Below are 14,659 nucleotides of genomic sequence, written 5' to 3' on the forward strand. Positions count from 1 at the left end.
ACAGTATCTTCATATTTTTGCATTCTTTTTTTCCTTTTGTTTTTCCAGTTGGGTGATTTTTGCTTCTTCGTATTTCAAACATTTGACTTGATTCTTGCAATCCTCTAGTCTGCTGTTGGAAGTCTTCATAATATCCTTTATTTCCGTCAGTGTATGCTTAATTTTTAGTTCGTCCTTTTTCATAACCTCAAGGGTCTCACTAGATTGCTTGAGGGCCTCACTAAATTTATCAGTGCGCTCACTAGAGTTCTTGAAAGTCTCACTAAATTTATCGGCGGTTTCTAGAAAATTCTTGAAAAACCTAAAAAGTGTGGTTTTGAACTCTATATTTGGTACTTTTCTTTCCTTTCTTTCTTTCATATGTTACCCGTTTCTTTGTCTCCCCATTTTTTATGCTTCCTTGTGTTGATATGGTGGCTTTCTGTGTTAGCTGTACTATAGGGCCCAGTGGCTCAGCCTCCCCAATTACTCTTGGTGCACCCCTTTGTGGGCTTTGTGCACAGTCTTGTTGTAGTTAAGCCTTGATTGTAGTTGGTATCACTGGGAGGAATTGACCTCCAGGCCAATTGGCTGTGATAATCAGCTGTATCTGCAGTGGGAGAACTTCTGTGCTTGAGACACCCTTCTGGGGCAAGACTTGCTTCAGTGGGGCTTTGGTGCTCACTGACTCTGCCCACTGAGTGTGTCCGTTATGGATCTGAGCAGTTGTAATCTGGATTGTCCCACTCTGACCACTGGGTACACTGGCTCTTGGATCTCTAAGGAGGTGCTAATATAGCCTCTGCCTGAGGCTACTCAGCAGGAGCTACAGAGAGATCTGCAGATTCCTCTTCTTTGTTTTCGGTTTGTAGGTGCCCAGATGAGGCCCAGCTGTGAAGCAGTGCAAGGTGCTGTGGGGCTTGGGCCTTCTTTTGGAAGTTCTGGGTCTGTCTGACCCAGCTGCAGTTTGTTAGGTAATTTTCAGATTGCAAAGGGCCAGGCCTTGGATATGCGAAAGCCTCTGTGCACAGCTTGGGTGTGGCGGGGTCTCATTGATCAATGGGACGGAGCAAGCAGCTATGGCTGCTCCTCAGTCCTACCCTAAGAGGCCCAGCGTCTCAGTGTCCCCGTAATCTGTGCAAGTTCTGCTGAGAGAAAGCCACCCTCGAGTTCCAACCGATGCCAGACAGTCCAGTTTCTCCCCGAATGAGTCTGAGTCCCTGTAGACTCGGCCGGAGCTGGAGTTCAGAGCAGTAGGGAGCTTGAGACTCCCTCCCGATTGGAAAAGACAACCGTGACCTCATTTGCCAGCCCTTTTCACTTGGGCCACGTCCTCAGTTGCCAGCCCTTTCCAAGTGCGCCACATGCTCAGTTGCCAGCCTTTTCCGCGTGCACCTCCATACCGCTGCACTCTACTTCCGCACCTCTTCTGAGTCTCAGTATGCTTTTCTCTTTCCTTCTAGTTGTAGAATTTCCACTCAGCCAGCCTTCCTGTGGTTCTGGATGATGTTTGTTTTGTCTTTTAGTTGTATTGTTGAAGTGGTTGTGCATGGCAGCAATTTCTGGTGTTTACCTATTCCGCCATCTTGGTTCTATCAGCACTCAGTTTTCATAGTGATCATTTCTACTGGGATTCCCAGCCCATTGATAACCTTCACCTCTCTTGACTTTGCACCTGTGCCTCTTTCACAGGTCTCTCTTTTCTGCCCTCTAACATTGGTCCATGCCTGCAGTACCTTGGAGTGCACACATGTTATTTTATTGATGTTGAACATCATGTGGTTTAATACAATACATTTTTATGGCTTTGAGCCGTCTTAAATGATTCTACATAGACTCCCATGGCCAACATGTAAGGTCCTAATGGAAGCCGTTTGTGCAGAAAAAATAAGTAGAGCCTTCCTCTCTTCTTTGTGTCCCGTCCTGTGCTTCTGTCCCTCTCTTGGTTTGCTTTTTATCATAACTGAGTTTTGGGGCCACAATATGCATAACAACAGTTTCCTCAGAGTATACCTCACTGGTCCTTAAAATCTTTTTATGGAATCAGGCATAGTCATGACAGATAAACATTTGTAGTGCAGATATTCTGATTTCATAGGGTGAACATATACTTTACTAGTGTTTCCTTTTGTTCAGGTTGCTGCTGTGGAGCAGAGAATGAGGAGGCAGCGACTGAACAGAACTTTTTTGGGAGAGTTTCACAGGCATGGAATGCCCAGTTACCTTTGTCTTCCCAGAAGAGCCACCCCTGTGAGAGTTGTGGACTTGTCTTGGGAAACATTTTCCATGTGATGGAGCTGCAGGGAACACAACACAGACAGATACTGTTGAGGTGTGGGGCATGTGCAAAAGGGTTTTACTTCAGTGTAAATATTCATCAATGGAATGTGAGAGAGAAGACTTTCAGTAGAGGTGTGGACAGGATCTCCCTTGCAAACAGCTACAATTTCAATGGGTCCCAAAATTGGTTCATATGCGGGGAGGTTGGGCAGAGTGTTCTTACCGAATCAGGACAGCTCCACCTAAAGGCTACTCAGACCAGGGACCACCCAAATTCTATTTCGACACGTGGGATGACATTTCAAAGGACAAAAAATTATTACGCCCGAAAAGAATCTAAGAAAGACATTACTTGTACCCACACGTTTATTCAGGAAAAGGATGTCAATGTTGGAAGTGGATGTTTTGTGTGCTCTGAATGTGGGGAATATTTTACCAAATTTTCTAGCTTTTCTCTTCTACAGCAAGGTCACACTGGAGAAAGGCCTGATCAGTACAGTGAATATGGGAAAGCTTTTAGCAATAGTAACAGCCTAGGTGAAGCTTTGCACACTGAAGAAAGGCATTATGAGTACAGTGAATATGGGAAAGCTTTTAGCAGTATTAACAGCCTAGGTGAATATGAAGCTTTGCACACTGAAGAAAGGCCCTATGAGCACAGTGAATGTGGAAATCCTGTTACCAATAGCACTGCCCTCCATTATGATCAGAGCGTTCTCACAGCAGAAAGGCCTTATGAGTGCAATGAGTGTGGGAAATCTTTTACTAGTAGCAGTAATCTTCATTGTCATCAGAGAATTCACACTGGAGAAAAGCCTTATAAATGTAGTGAATGTGGAAAGTCTTTTTCAACTTTCAGTACTCGCAAATATCATCATTACAGAGTGCACTCTGGAGAAAGGCCTCATCACTGCAGTGAATGTGGGAAATCTTTTATCACTTTGTCTCACCTTCAGAGTCATCAGAGGGTTCACACAGGAGAAAAGCCTTATAAATGCAATGAATGTGGGAAATCTTTTTCCCATAGCAGTAACCTTCTTTCTCACCAGAGCATTCACACTGAAGAAAAGCCTTATATATGTGGTGAATGTGGGAAAGCTTACAACTGTTTCATTAAACTTTGTCGTCATCAAAGAGTGCACACTGGAGAAAGGCCTTTTCACTGCAGTGAATGTGGGAAATCTTATACTAGGCAAAGTGCACTTTGTGAGCATCGGAGAATTCATAGAGGAGTAAAGCCTCATAAGTGCAGTGAATGTGGGATGACTTTCATCAAAAGCGGAACTCTCAAAAAACATCAGAGAGTTCACACTGGAGAAAAGCCTTTTAAATGCAGTGAATGTGGGAAATCTTTTACCACGAAAAGTACACTTTGTCATCATCAGAGAATTCATACAGGAGAAAAGCCTCATAAATGCAGTGAATGTGGGAAGACTTTCATCCAAAACAAAGCTCTCCAAAATCATCAGAGAGTTCACACTGGAGAAAAGCCTTTTAAATGCAGTGAATGTGGGAAATCTTTTACCAGGAGCGATGTCCATTGCCGTCATCAGAGAAATCATGCAGGACAAAAGCCTTATAAATGCAGTGACTGTGGGAAAACTTTCACCGAAAACAAAGCTCTCCAAAATCATCAGAGAATTCACACGGGAGAAAAGCCTTTTACATGCAGTGAATGTGGGAAATCTTTTACCTGGAAGAGTGTTCTTCGCCAACATCAGAGTGTTCATACAGGAGAAAAGCCTTATAAATGCAATGACTGTGGGAAATCTTATACCAGGATCACCAGGCTTCGCAGTCATCAGAGAGTTCATACAGGAGAAAGTCGTTATGAGTGTAATTAATGTGAGATATCTCTCAGCCTAATTTGTAAATTTGCTCTGCACAAAAGAGTCCGAATGTGAAAAGTTTCTCAGATGTGTTGAAAATGTAGTTTCTTAGTTAGGACTTAACAATTGTATAAGAAAATAGGTGAAGTCTCATTAGTCAGAATTTATCTAATACTTTGAATCACCTACATTATGTAACGTACCCGCAACTATTTTTGCTCTTCTGTTTGCTTGTTTGTATGTTGGAACCATTCGTATGTATGCTGGAATTTTTAAGATAAAGAGCTGTCTTGCCAGGTGGAAGAACTGCCAGTCTCACGGCTCTTTCCTTGCAAAATAATGAAGGCTTTTCCGTAAGACTTCTTTGACTCTATGGGTTAGTTTATATGGAGATCTGGGCTCTCCAAGCATGATACGGTGAAAAACTTATATGGGCTCTGAAACATTTTTGCCCTTGGGGAAGACTATGGACCAGAAATTAGCTGAGTAGTTTTTGCCAAATTTACAGTGGCAACATAGGAACTGCAGGAATGGCGGATGTTGCAGGATCCTGCAGGTTCTCCCCTTTTCTCTCTCCCTCCATACACTGTCCCCCGCCTAGTATGGGATGGACTGAAGGGGTTGAAGGACAACAAAACCCCTCCCGTCAGTGGGTCCGGAGGGAAGACAATTGGCATCGGGGGAAGCAGGGGCTCCAAGTCAAGAGCTGGTAGTGTGGCCTGGGCTTGAGGCCGGGACTCACCCAGATCCGGCGCCAGGGGACCATAGGGGGTGCGGCTTGCTAATGGGTTCTTCCTGCTCTCCCTGAAGGAGGGAGGGAGTCTTTCCCTTCTGGGGCTCGGCCAAAAGAATTGTCTGTCTCTGTCCCAATTTTCCCCTCGGGAGGCAAGCCCTCATCTACCGGGGTTTCTTGGACAATATGTCAACCCAAACCTGAATATAAGGAATTTGATCAGGATGCCCTCGGCGGGCGTATATGGCATAATGGACCCGGCAGGCAGTGGTCAGATCAAAAGACCCTGCATCCGGCCACCCCTCCTGGAAAGTGGGCCACTCCCGTTCACAGAATTGCTGTAAATCAAAAGCATTAACATTATAACCTTTAAACCTACCCCAGAACTTCAGTTTAATACTGTAAATTTACAATCTAGGTAAGAGCAACTGATAGAAATCTTCATTAACTAATTGGGCTGATTTCCCCTTAATAGTGAGCAAAAGACTCTGAGAAAAAAAAAATTCTCGCAGCTGCAAGAGGCTCTGAAGACTATTAAGGGGCCAGCCCAAACGTTCAGCCAAGCGTATCAACAGAAAGTAGAATAAATCAAAGTAGCTTTTACTTCACACAGACCAGTAATGATTTACACTTTCTTTTTTTTTTAATATATATATTTTATTGATTTTTTACAGAGAGGAAGGGAGAGAGATAGAGAGTTAGAAACATCGATCAGCTGCCTCCTGCACACTCCCCACCGGGGATGTGCCCACAACCCAGGTACATGCCCTTGACCGGAATCGAACCTGGGACCTTTCAGTCCGCAAGCCGACGCTCTATCCACTGAGCCAAAACGGTTTCGGCTACACTTTCTTAATTGACTAGCCCAGGCTGGAGCTGTATCCAGTCTCCCTTCTCTGTAGTAATTTGGCTAATCCTACACAAACAAACTTTGTCCCGACCCCATGATGATCAGGGGCAAGAGACAGAGAAGGGAGGGGGTTACCTGTTTTCACAGATCCTCACTCAGATGCCAGCCTGGCCATGTCCCTTGGGGGCTTAGATTCGTCTTAGCTAAGGTGCACCTGTATAAACCCCGGGCCTGGTCACCTCCACTTGGAGGTGAGTCAGCGTTATGCCATATGACGAATCACGGAACTGTAGCTTGGGGTCCACTCGGACTCTGTAACCGAAGCCGTGGAGACACATAAAGGAGAGGAGAGGGCAGGCCCCCTCCCTCCACACTCACACACTTTCATCAGACATTCACTCGGAGTTTAAACAATCCACCCAATTCTTAACAATTTCCCAATTCCTGAGGGCGCTCTATAGCTTCCCGGGAGGTGATCAAGCTCCCCTTCCACTCACCCGGAGTGGGCCTGACTGATAGGGGGTTTACGAAGATGACTGACCTTATCACATTTAACAAAGACAAAGACAACAAAGAACAGAGACAAAACAAATAGGCCAAATGCAACCTAAGGTTGCCCGGAACCTGCAGCTCGCTCCTTGAAGTCCTGAAAATTTTTCAAAAAACATTGCAGCAGGGTGTACACAGAAGCAGACAACTTTTTGACAATAAACACCAAGACAAACAAATACCAGACAGACAAACCCAGTGAGCCTACAGCTGCACGAACCAGGGACCCCGGCCACCGTCGTGGCCGCGGGTCAGGACCAGGAGTACCGCTGCGTCTAGCCCTCCGTATAGGTCCTTCCGTGGGACGTCCCAATTCCTGTTTAACGACCAGTATCTTACCTCTCTTGAGAGTCCAGGTGGCTCAGTTTCCGAATTGAAAGTTTTTGGGTGGACTGGAGGCCTCCTTGGTAATCGTTCTCCACAGGTGTGGGGTATTTTGCTGAGTGCCCGGCGACAAGTGGGAGAGAGCCTCCTCCCTTGAATAGGGGGTCCCTCTCCTCCCTGCTGGGGGAGAGCCTCCTGCCCTAAACAAGGGGTCCCTCTCCTCCCTGCCAGGTATCTCGCTGCGGGCCTCCAAATGTTATGGGTGAGCTCAGCGAGATAGACGACCAACTCAGAATTTAAATTTAAGAGCTTTTATTAAGCCGGCCAGCTGACCACAGCCCGCACCCTCCCCCTCTGGGAAGTTTTGCAGCATGTGGCAGAGACCAAGGGTGCAGTATGATCCTTTATAGCAAAACAATGTTAAAAAAAAATACAAAGCATTTCCTTAGCTGTTCCTTAGAAGGTCACAGAAAGTTCATAAGCACAAAGTGGAGGTAAACGGAGTCACACCTGGCTGGGTTGAATCATAACACATTGTTGAATTTTCTTACCAACCAACAAGTTCTTTTTTAACTTTATTTTTTACTTTATTGATTTCTTACAGAGAGGAAGGGAGAGGGATAGAGAGTTAGAAACACCAATCAGCTGCTCCTGCTCACCCCCTACTGGAGATATACCCACAACCAAGGTACATGCCCTTGACCAGAATTGAACCTGGGACCCTACAGTACACAGGCCACTGCTCTATCCACTAAGCCAAACTGGTTAGGGCTAAACCAACAAGTTCTGACTCCCCAGTTTGGACAAAAATGATGGCACATACTAAACCTAGTAAGCTCAGGGATCCTGGCATGCCATGGCCAATCTTACGAACTCACAGGCCAGAAGTAACCATGTAAGATGGTTTGAATTAAAACTTTCTAAGTAAAAGTAAGCTACAGGGGTAGTTATGTCCTAGCCTTGTTTTTTGTTTTGTTTTGCAAAGGTCGATTTGTACCTTATTAAGCCTGGCTATTGTGCTTTTGCCTCTGGGATAACATACCTTTAGATTTTCAGGGAAATTTCTGTTTTACAGACTCCTAAGGGCACAATCTCCCAACACAGAAGACCACAGAGCCCCAATCATTATTATTATTGTATTAAATATGAAGTGTTAACTATTCTATAACATTTAAAAAGAAGATTATCACCAAAACCGGTTTGGCTCAGTGGATAGAGCGTCGGCCTGTGGACTCAAGGGTCCCGGGTTCGATTCTGGTCAAGGGCATGTACCTTGGTTGCGGGCATATTCCCAGTGGGAGATGTGCAAGAGGCAACTGATCGATGTTTCTCTTTCATCAGTGTTTCTAACTGTATCTCTCTCCCTTCCTCTCTGTAAAAAATCAATAAAATATATTTTTTTAAAAAAATAAAAATTAAAAGATTATCTCTAGTTGTTTTTTTTTTACTTTTGAACAACTCCCAGAATTTTCCCTCTTTAACTCTCCCCCCTAATTTATCACCAGTGAATTTCATGTCACCTTCTTATGTGTTCTACTTTGAGTGTAATGTATAAAATAGGTGCAAAACTGCCATTCTCCCAACGCAATCTTTTGTTATTTTGCTTCCTGGCAATGTCACAGGCTTGTGTCAAATAAATAGAGAAAAATTCTCCACAGGTTTGGAGATTTCTTACAACAACACCAAAAGCTATAGACTCATGTGAAGCAGGAGGAAGTTACATGCAGGGTGTCAGGGCCAGTCTGACAGGTTGAGCCCGGCTGAGGTAGGGAGGTGGGAAATGAGAAAAGAAAGAAAGACAGGAAAGTGGGATCGGGAGGACTCCAGTTCTTGAGGAACTGAAGCGAGTTTATTAGCTATACAATCTTATTTATACACAACACACTGAATAGGAGGTCTGTCAAGAGGAATGTACTCTTTGTTCCTCTTAATCTCTAAGGGAGGGACACAGCAGAAGGACAAGTTCTCAGTACATAGTTACAGACTTCTTGGTAAGCCATGAAAGGCTGTTCTCATTCTACAAAGGTTGCTCTTATTCTACTGATAATCGCCATCCAAACAAGTCTGGGAAAACTGTGTGGGTACGGGTCCCAGCCTTGCTAGCCCCTTCATGTGCAAGGACCTTGCCAGCTTACATCTGGCCCACAACAGCAGGGGTGTCAGCATTTCCTTGGACACAATTGACTGAAGACAGTTTTATAAACACAAATGTAGAGCAGACCCAGATCACAGAGAGCTAGATCTTTCCCACTGCTTTCAGAGAACAGAAGAAAATGCTCAAGGCTCAGGAGACTTTGCGTTTATTGTATGTGTGTGCGCACGCGCTTGCACATGGTTAATCCTCACCTGAGGATGTTTTTCCTTTCGTTTGTTTTTTTACCATCCCTTGCTTTTCCGTATGAGATTTCACACTCCATCCCAAGCTTCCATGTCTCTGGATTCACTACATTCATCAGGTGTTTTTTTTATTATTAGATTCTATATATGAGTGAGATCAAGTGATACTGTCTTTCTCTGACTGACTTATTTCACTTAGCATGTTGCTCTCCAGGTCCCTCCTTACTGTGTGAAAGGATAAGAGATTCCTCCTTTTTACTGCTGCTTAGTATTCCATGGTATAAATGTACCCCAGCTTTGTATCCACTCATCTACTGATGGGTACTTGGTCTGTTTCCAAATCTTTTTTTTTAAATTTTTATTTCTTAAAGTATTACAAAGAGTATTACATATGTCTCCTTCCCCCCCGCCCCCCCTTGACATTCCCTCGGCCTCCCCTACCCCCTAGCATCTTGTGTCCATTGGTTATTCTTATATGCATGCATATAAGTCCTTCGGTTGATCTTTTAACCCCCCCCCCCCCAAAGCCTCCCCAGGCTTCCCACTGTAGTTTGACAGTCTGTTCAATGCTGCTCTGCCTCTGCATCTACCCCTGTTCATCAGTCTATACCAGCCGTGGGCAAACTATGGCCCACGGGCCGGATCCGGCCCGTTTGAAATGAATTTAATATTAGTTCACACAAACACTCCATCCATGCTTTTGTTCTGGCCCTCTGGTCCAGTTTAAGAACCCATTGTGGCCCTCGAGTCAAAAAGTTTGCCCACCCCTTGTCTATACTGATCCCCATTATCCGTTTCAACCTCACCAGGGCCGTCCCAACCTCACCGGGGCCGTCTCAACCTCACCAGGACTGTCCTGCCCTCACCAGGACCGTTTCGGCCTCACCGGGGCCATCCCTACCTCAACAGGGCTTATGTTGTTAAGCAGTTTGACCAGAGGAGCTGTGTGAATTAGAGGAGCCTACAGTCTTGGGGTTTAATTAGCAGGTGCTTCTTATAAATTGTGGAAGGCCACAGTAAAGGCACAGACTTTTTTTGTTGTTGTTCCTTACAAATACCTCAACCACATTTAGAACCTAATGCTTTATTGCCTGAAGAGTGACTACTTCTAGGAGACCAAATAAAGGGACACCAGCAATACTTGACTCATTGTGTTCATTAGGACGTAAGCAATGGGTCCCGGAGTTAATAAGCCACTCTTTGAATTTTCTCCTGAACCCACAGGTTCTAAGTCCCCAGTATGGACAAAACTGATGGCACATAGTAAACCTAACAAGCTCAGGGAGCCTGGCATCGCATGGTCAATCTTACAAACTCAGAGACCAAAAGCAACCATATAGGATGTTCTGAAGTAAACCTTTCTAAGTAAATGTGAGTCTCAGGCATACTTACGGCCTAGTCCTAGGCTGTGTGTGTGTGTGTGTGTGTGTTGTAAGGTCAATTTTTACCTTATTGAGCCTGTCGTCTTTTTTGCATCTGGGATAACATACCTTTGGATTTGATTTTCAGGGACATTCTGTTTCACAGACTCCTGAAGAGCACAATCTCCCAACACAGAAGATCACAGAGCCCCAATTATTATTGTTCTTGCTTTAAAGAGAACATTATGTATTTTTTTAACTTTTTATCCAATCCCAGAGATTTCCCTCCTTAGCTCTCCCACCTAATTTATCACCAATTAATTTCATTTCACCCCCTTAGAATCTAATGTATAAAAAAGGTGCAAAATTGCCATTCTCCTGAGCTTTACTCAACCTGTGGTTACTTTCCTTCCTGGCAAATGTCTCCGACTTGAGTCAAATAAACAGAAAAATTCTCCACAGGTTTGGACATTTCTTACATCACCAAAAGCAATGGACTCATGGGAAGCAGGAGAAGGTTACATGGAGGGGTGTCAGCATTTCCAGGGACTCAACTGAGGGAAGACATATTTATAAACACAAATGTAGAGCAGACCCAGAACCCAGCAAGCTAGAGCTTTCCCCTTGCTTTCAGAGAACAGAAGAAAATGCTACCCACCCTCAGCCTCCCAGCCTGGGCTCCATGCATATCTCTCCCCAGCCTGGCCCAAGGCTTGAGGTCCCTGAAAACTGGAGAGCCATATTCTGAGGCACACCCTTTCCATACTGAGCGTGTCCTCCCAAAATGAGGCCCAAAAGTTGGGTTTCGGGGAGTTGCGTGAGTCCCACACTGAGGAGGACCAGCGCCCCGTTTCTAGGAGAGGCAGCAGGCGGGACACAGGCCTCCCAAGAGGGGCCAGCAAGGGCAGCAATTCCCGCCCCAGGTCTCGCCAGCCCTGCTACCCCAGGGAGTGAGGTTGGGAGCAGGAGCCTTCTGGGCCCAGAAGGTGTCAGGATGGGGGCGGGGAGCGACTTTGTCCTTCCTGCACTGGCCCCTCCCTCTTGTGTCAAGAGGCAGAGCAGCCAGCGGGCAGGTGGGCATTGTGCTAGTCCAGCCCATAGCCATCCAGGGGTGGGCGGTTATGCTGATCCCAGCACCTGGGTGACTTAGTGCTCTTGAAGGGAAGCAAAGGGCAACATAGCAGAGGTGGGGCGGTGGGGGGCGGGGAGGGGAACATGCCAAGAGCTCAGAAGAGCAGATGCCACAGGTGTGAGCAGATGCTCAGGCCCGCCCCGCCGGAGCAGGCTCTGCTGCAGCGGTTCCCAGGCTGAGCTGAGCCACTACCTGGCTGCACGCGGGAGAATGTTTCAACCACGGCCTGTGGGCCTGTGCCCTTTCCCATGGAAACAGGGTCCCTCCTGGGTTTCTTTGCTGCGTCTGAAAAGCAGTGCTGTCCTGGCGGAGGTGCCCAGAGGAGGTGTGGGCAGGCAGGTTCCCCCTCATCCCCTGGGTCTCCTGCCTGGCACGTCCTATTCAGGCCGCCTGCTGTAGGAGGAAGGGTCCTCATGCCTACAAATTCCTCTCCGATGGCAAGGGCAGGGCTCCTCGGTGGCACAGGTGGCCACGCCCAGACCCCTCCTGCCCTGAGAGGAAGGAGCAGCTCCAGGAGGAACCCTTGCTCCATGCACAGACCCCTCCTGGGGCAGTCAGGCCGCGTGCCTGACCCTGAACTCTGAGAACTGGAAGCATTTAACTTGGATCGAGGAGCCTTGAAAGCTTCATTTATTTATAGCTTCTTGTTTAAAAACAGTGTTGAGAAGAAATCTTTGGTTATTCATACAAAAACTGAATTTATGGGAGATAAGTCATAATCTAATTGTTTTTGTGGAGGGCAAGAACAAATGTTGTTTTTTATTTTTATTTTATTGATATTTTACAGAGAGGAAGGGAGAGAGATAGAGAGTTAGAAACATCGATGAGAGAGAAACATCGATCAACTGCCTCCTGCACATCTCCCACTGGGGATGTGCCCCCAACCAAGGCACATGCCCCTGACCAGAATCGAACCTGGGACCCTTCAGTCCGCAGGCCGATGCTCTATCCACTGAGCGAAACCGGTTTTTGATGAAATAAACGTGAAAAGGAGAAAGAAAAATAAAATACTCAAAGCTCAGGTGACTTTGTTTTTATTAGGTGTGTGCAGGTTTTTTTTTTTTTTAATATATTTTATTGATTTTTCACAGAGAGGAAGGGAGAGAGATAGTTAGAAACATCGATGAGAGAGAAACATCGATCAGCCGCCTCCTGCACACCCCCCACTGGGGATGTGCCCGCAACCCAGGTACATGCCCCTGACCGGAATCGAACCCAGGACCCTTCAGTCCGTAGGCCGACGCTCTATCCACTGAGCCAAACAGGCCTCGGCATGTGTGCAGGTTTTTTAATCCTTACTTGAGGATGTTTCTTTTACCCCCTCCCCTACTTTCCCTCTGAGATTCTGCAGTAATTTAGACGCTTCCATGTTTCTGAATGTACTCCATTCATCAGTTTTTTGTTCATTAGTCTCTATATATGAGAGAGATCAAGTGATAGTTGTCTTTCTCTGACTGACTTATTTCACTTAGCATGATGCTCTCCAGGTTCCCCCCATGCTGTGTGAAAGGGTAAGAGATTCTTCATTTTTCCTGCTGCATGGTATTCCATGGTATCATTGTACCACAGTTTTTTATCCACTCATCTACTGATGGGACTTGGGCTCTTTCCAGATCTCTGCTATTGTAAATTGTGCTGTATGAACAGGGGGATGGTTACTTTCTATCTGATTGTTTCAGGTTTCTTTGGATGTGTGATGTGTTTCCCCCACGTCCCTCCTGGTTCAGGATTCAGGATCTGGCAGAGGGGCCGCACACAAACGAAAGAGACTAGACAATAGGTAATAATTTGGAAATTGGCGGGGCCGAGAGAGCCCATTCCAAGGGGATGGACTCCTCTTGTGCTCAGGCCTTGCCATCTTTGTATTCAGTTTGGGATACACCCTTAGCCCTTAGGCAGGCAAGTTCAAGTAACAGGCAAGGCTATCTTATCATTAAGGATTTATATGACTATAGGTGGGGAAGTTACTTCAGCTGCCATTGTCTGGACTAAACAGTGAGTGTGGAGCTCTGACCTCTGCCAGGGCTCAAGGGTCACCATCCTTCCAGGCTCCTGGTCCACACCTCTCTGCCAGTGAAGACAATAGGGTGTTTCCCACAGGATATATTCCTAGAAGTGGAATCACTGGATCCAATGGCAGTTCCATATTAAATTTTTGGCAAAATTCCATACTGATTTCCATAATGGATGCACAGTTTGCATTACCACCAGCAGTGTACTAGGGTACCTTTTTTCCTACATCCTCATCAGCATTTTCCATTTATTGACTTGTTGATGGATGCCATTTTGACAGTTCTGAGGTGATGCCTAATTGTTGTTTGAATTTTCATGTCTTTGATGATCAGTCACTTTGAGCATTTTGTCACCTGTCTCTTGGCCATCGTATCCCCAGTGCAGCCCAGACAGAGCTGCATTTCGGATGCAATCAGAAGCAGATGCCTTTAAAGTATGCGTGTCTGTTTTGTGCCATTCACTTTGTACAATGCATTCAATGGAGGCGGGTTACAGCGAGTTAGAGACTTGAGCAACCTCTGCAAGTTACAGTGGACCTGAAGGAGACACATGCCAAATGTCCTGAATGAAGAAACAATGCCTGCCATTCAGAATGAGCAGGTCCTGAAGAAAGATATGCAAAGCCTGCCGCTAAAGGAAGCCAGTCATGTGCACCAGAAACAAATTTGCCCCAGAAATCAACTCCCCTGAAGGCGCTGGAGGACACTTAATGTATTGGTGTGGTCTTGGGCTCTGTGCCCCTTAATCCAGTCCTGGATGCTGCTAGGAGATACAGGATCCTGACCTTGGAACGGAGAAACTACATTACCCAGAAGTCCATGCAAGGAATGCCACCAGGCTAGGCCAATGGAGGCTCAGAAAAGGCATTTCCATTTGGCCCCTTCTGTAGGGCGGGACGGGGAGTCCTTGTGGCGGGATTTTGTCTTCTCAGGTTTTTGTCTCAGGCGGTGAGGTTTTCCGTGTCCGCACTCCCTTGGAGAAGGACGGAGAGTGGTGCTCCCCGCCTCACAGCCCATGGTGGGAGCCTCCAGTGGTGCTCACAGCTCACACGTGGGATTGAAGCTCGGAGTCGCCACACGGACCCACGCCAGGGCCGGGACAGGGACCGCCATTCCTGCAGCGACTTCTACTCCCGCCCGGCTCAGCCCACAGAGGGCAATGGCGGCGCCCCCGCTGCGGAGACGGGCTGAGGTGAGTTGAGTGCCCCAGGCCCTCACCGCCTCCTCACACACACACCACAGCCTGGGGAGGGCGCCTGTCCCGTCCTGCAGC

General features: G+C 46.5%; 5 protein-coding genes across 5 annotated transcripts in view; 4 read left to right on the forward strand and 1 right to left on the reverse strand.

The window, feature by feature from the left end:
- Nucleotides 1-14,659, reverse strand: part of LOC132216086 (zinc finger protein 883-like) — a 681,654-nt gene that overhangs the window by 173,049 nt on the left and 493,946 nt on the right. The window lies entirely within an intron of this gene.
- The window catches only part of LOC132216080 (zinc finger protein 345-like), a 325,901-nt gene that overhangs the window by 90,655 nt on the left and 220,587 nt on the right, over nucleotides 1-14,659 (forward strand). The window lies entirely within an intron of this gene.
- The window catches only part of LOC132216066 (zinc finger protein 850-like), a 98,909-nt gene that overhangs the window by 73,752 nt on the left and 10,498 nt on the right, over nucleotides 1-14,659 (forward strand). The window lies entirely within an intron of this gene.
- LOC132217161 (zinc finger protein 501-like) overlaps nucleotides 1-14,659 on the forward strand; it is a 43,599-nt gene that overhangs the window by 18,653 nt on the left and 10,287 nt on the right. The window lies entirely within an intron of this gene.
- Nucleotides 690-4,395, forward strand: LOC132216101 (gastrula zinc finger protein XlCGF26.1-like). Its single transcript, XM_059665192.1, has one exon. It carries the CDS (start codon nucleotides 2,271-2,273, stop codon nucleotides 4,101-4,103), a length of 1,833 nt encoding a protein of 610 aa, XP_059521175.1. The 5' UTR covers nucleotides 690-2,270; the 3' UTR covers nucleotides 4,104-4,395.

The sequence above is a fragment of the Myotis daubentonii genome, chromosome 15 (genome assembly GCF_963259705.1).
Source record: "Myotis daubentonii chromosome 15, mMyoDau2.1, whole genome shotgun sequence".
Lineage (NCBI taxonomy): Eukaryota > Metazoa > Chordata > Mammalia > Chiroptera > Vespertilionidae > Myotis > Myotis daubentonii.

Bases quoted from the DNA above. Each gene is read 5' to 3' on its own strand.
- LOC132216101 (XM_059665192.1), top strand. From the start codon at position 2,271: ATGGAGCTGCAGGGAACACAACACAGACAGATACTGTTGAGGTGTGGG.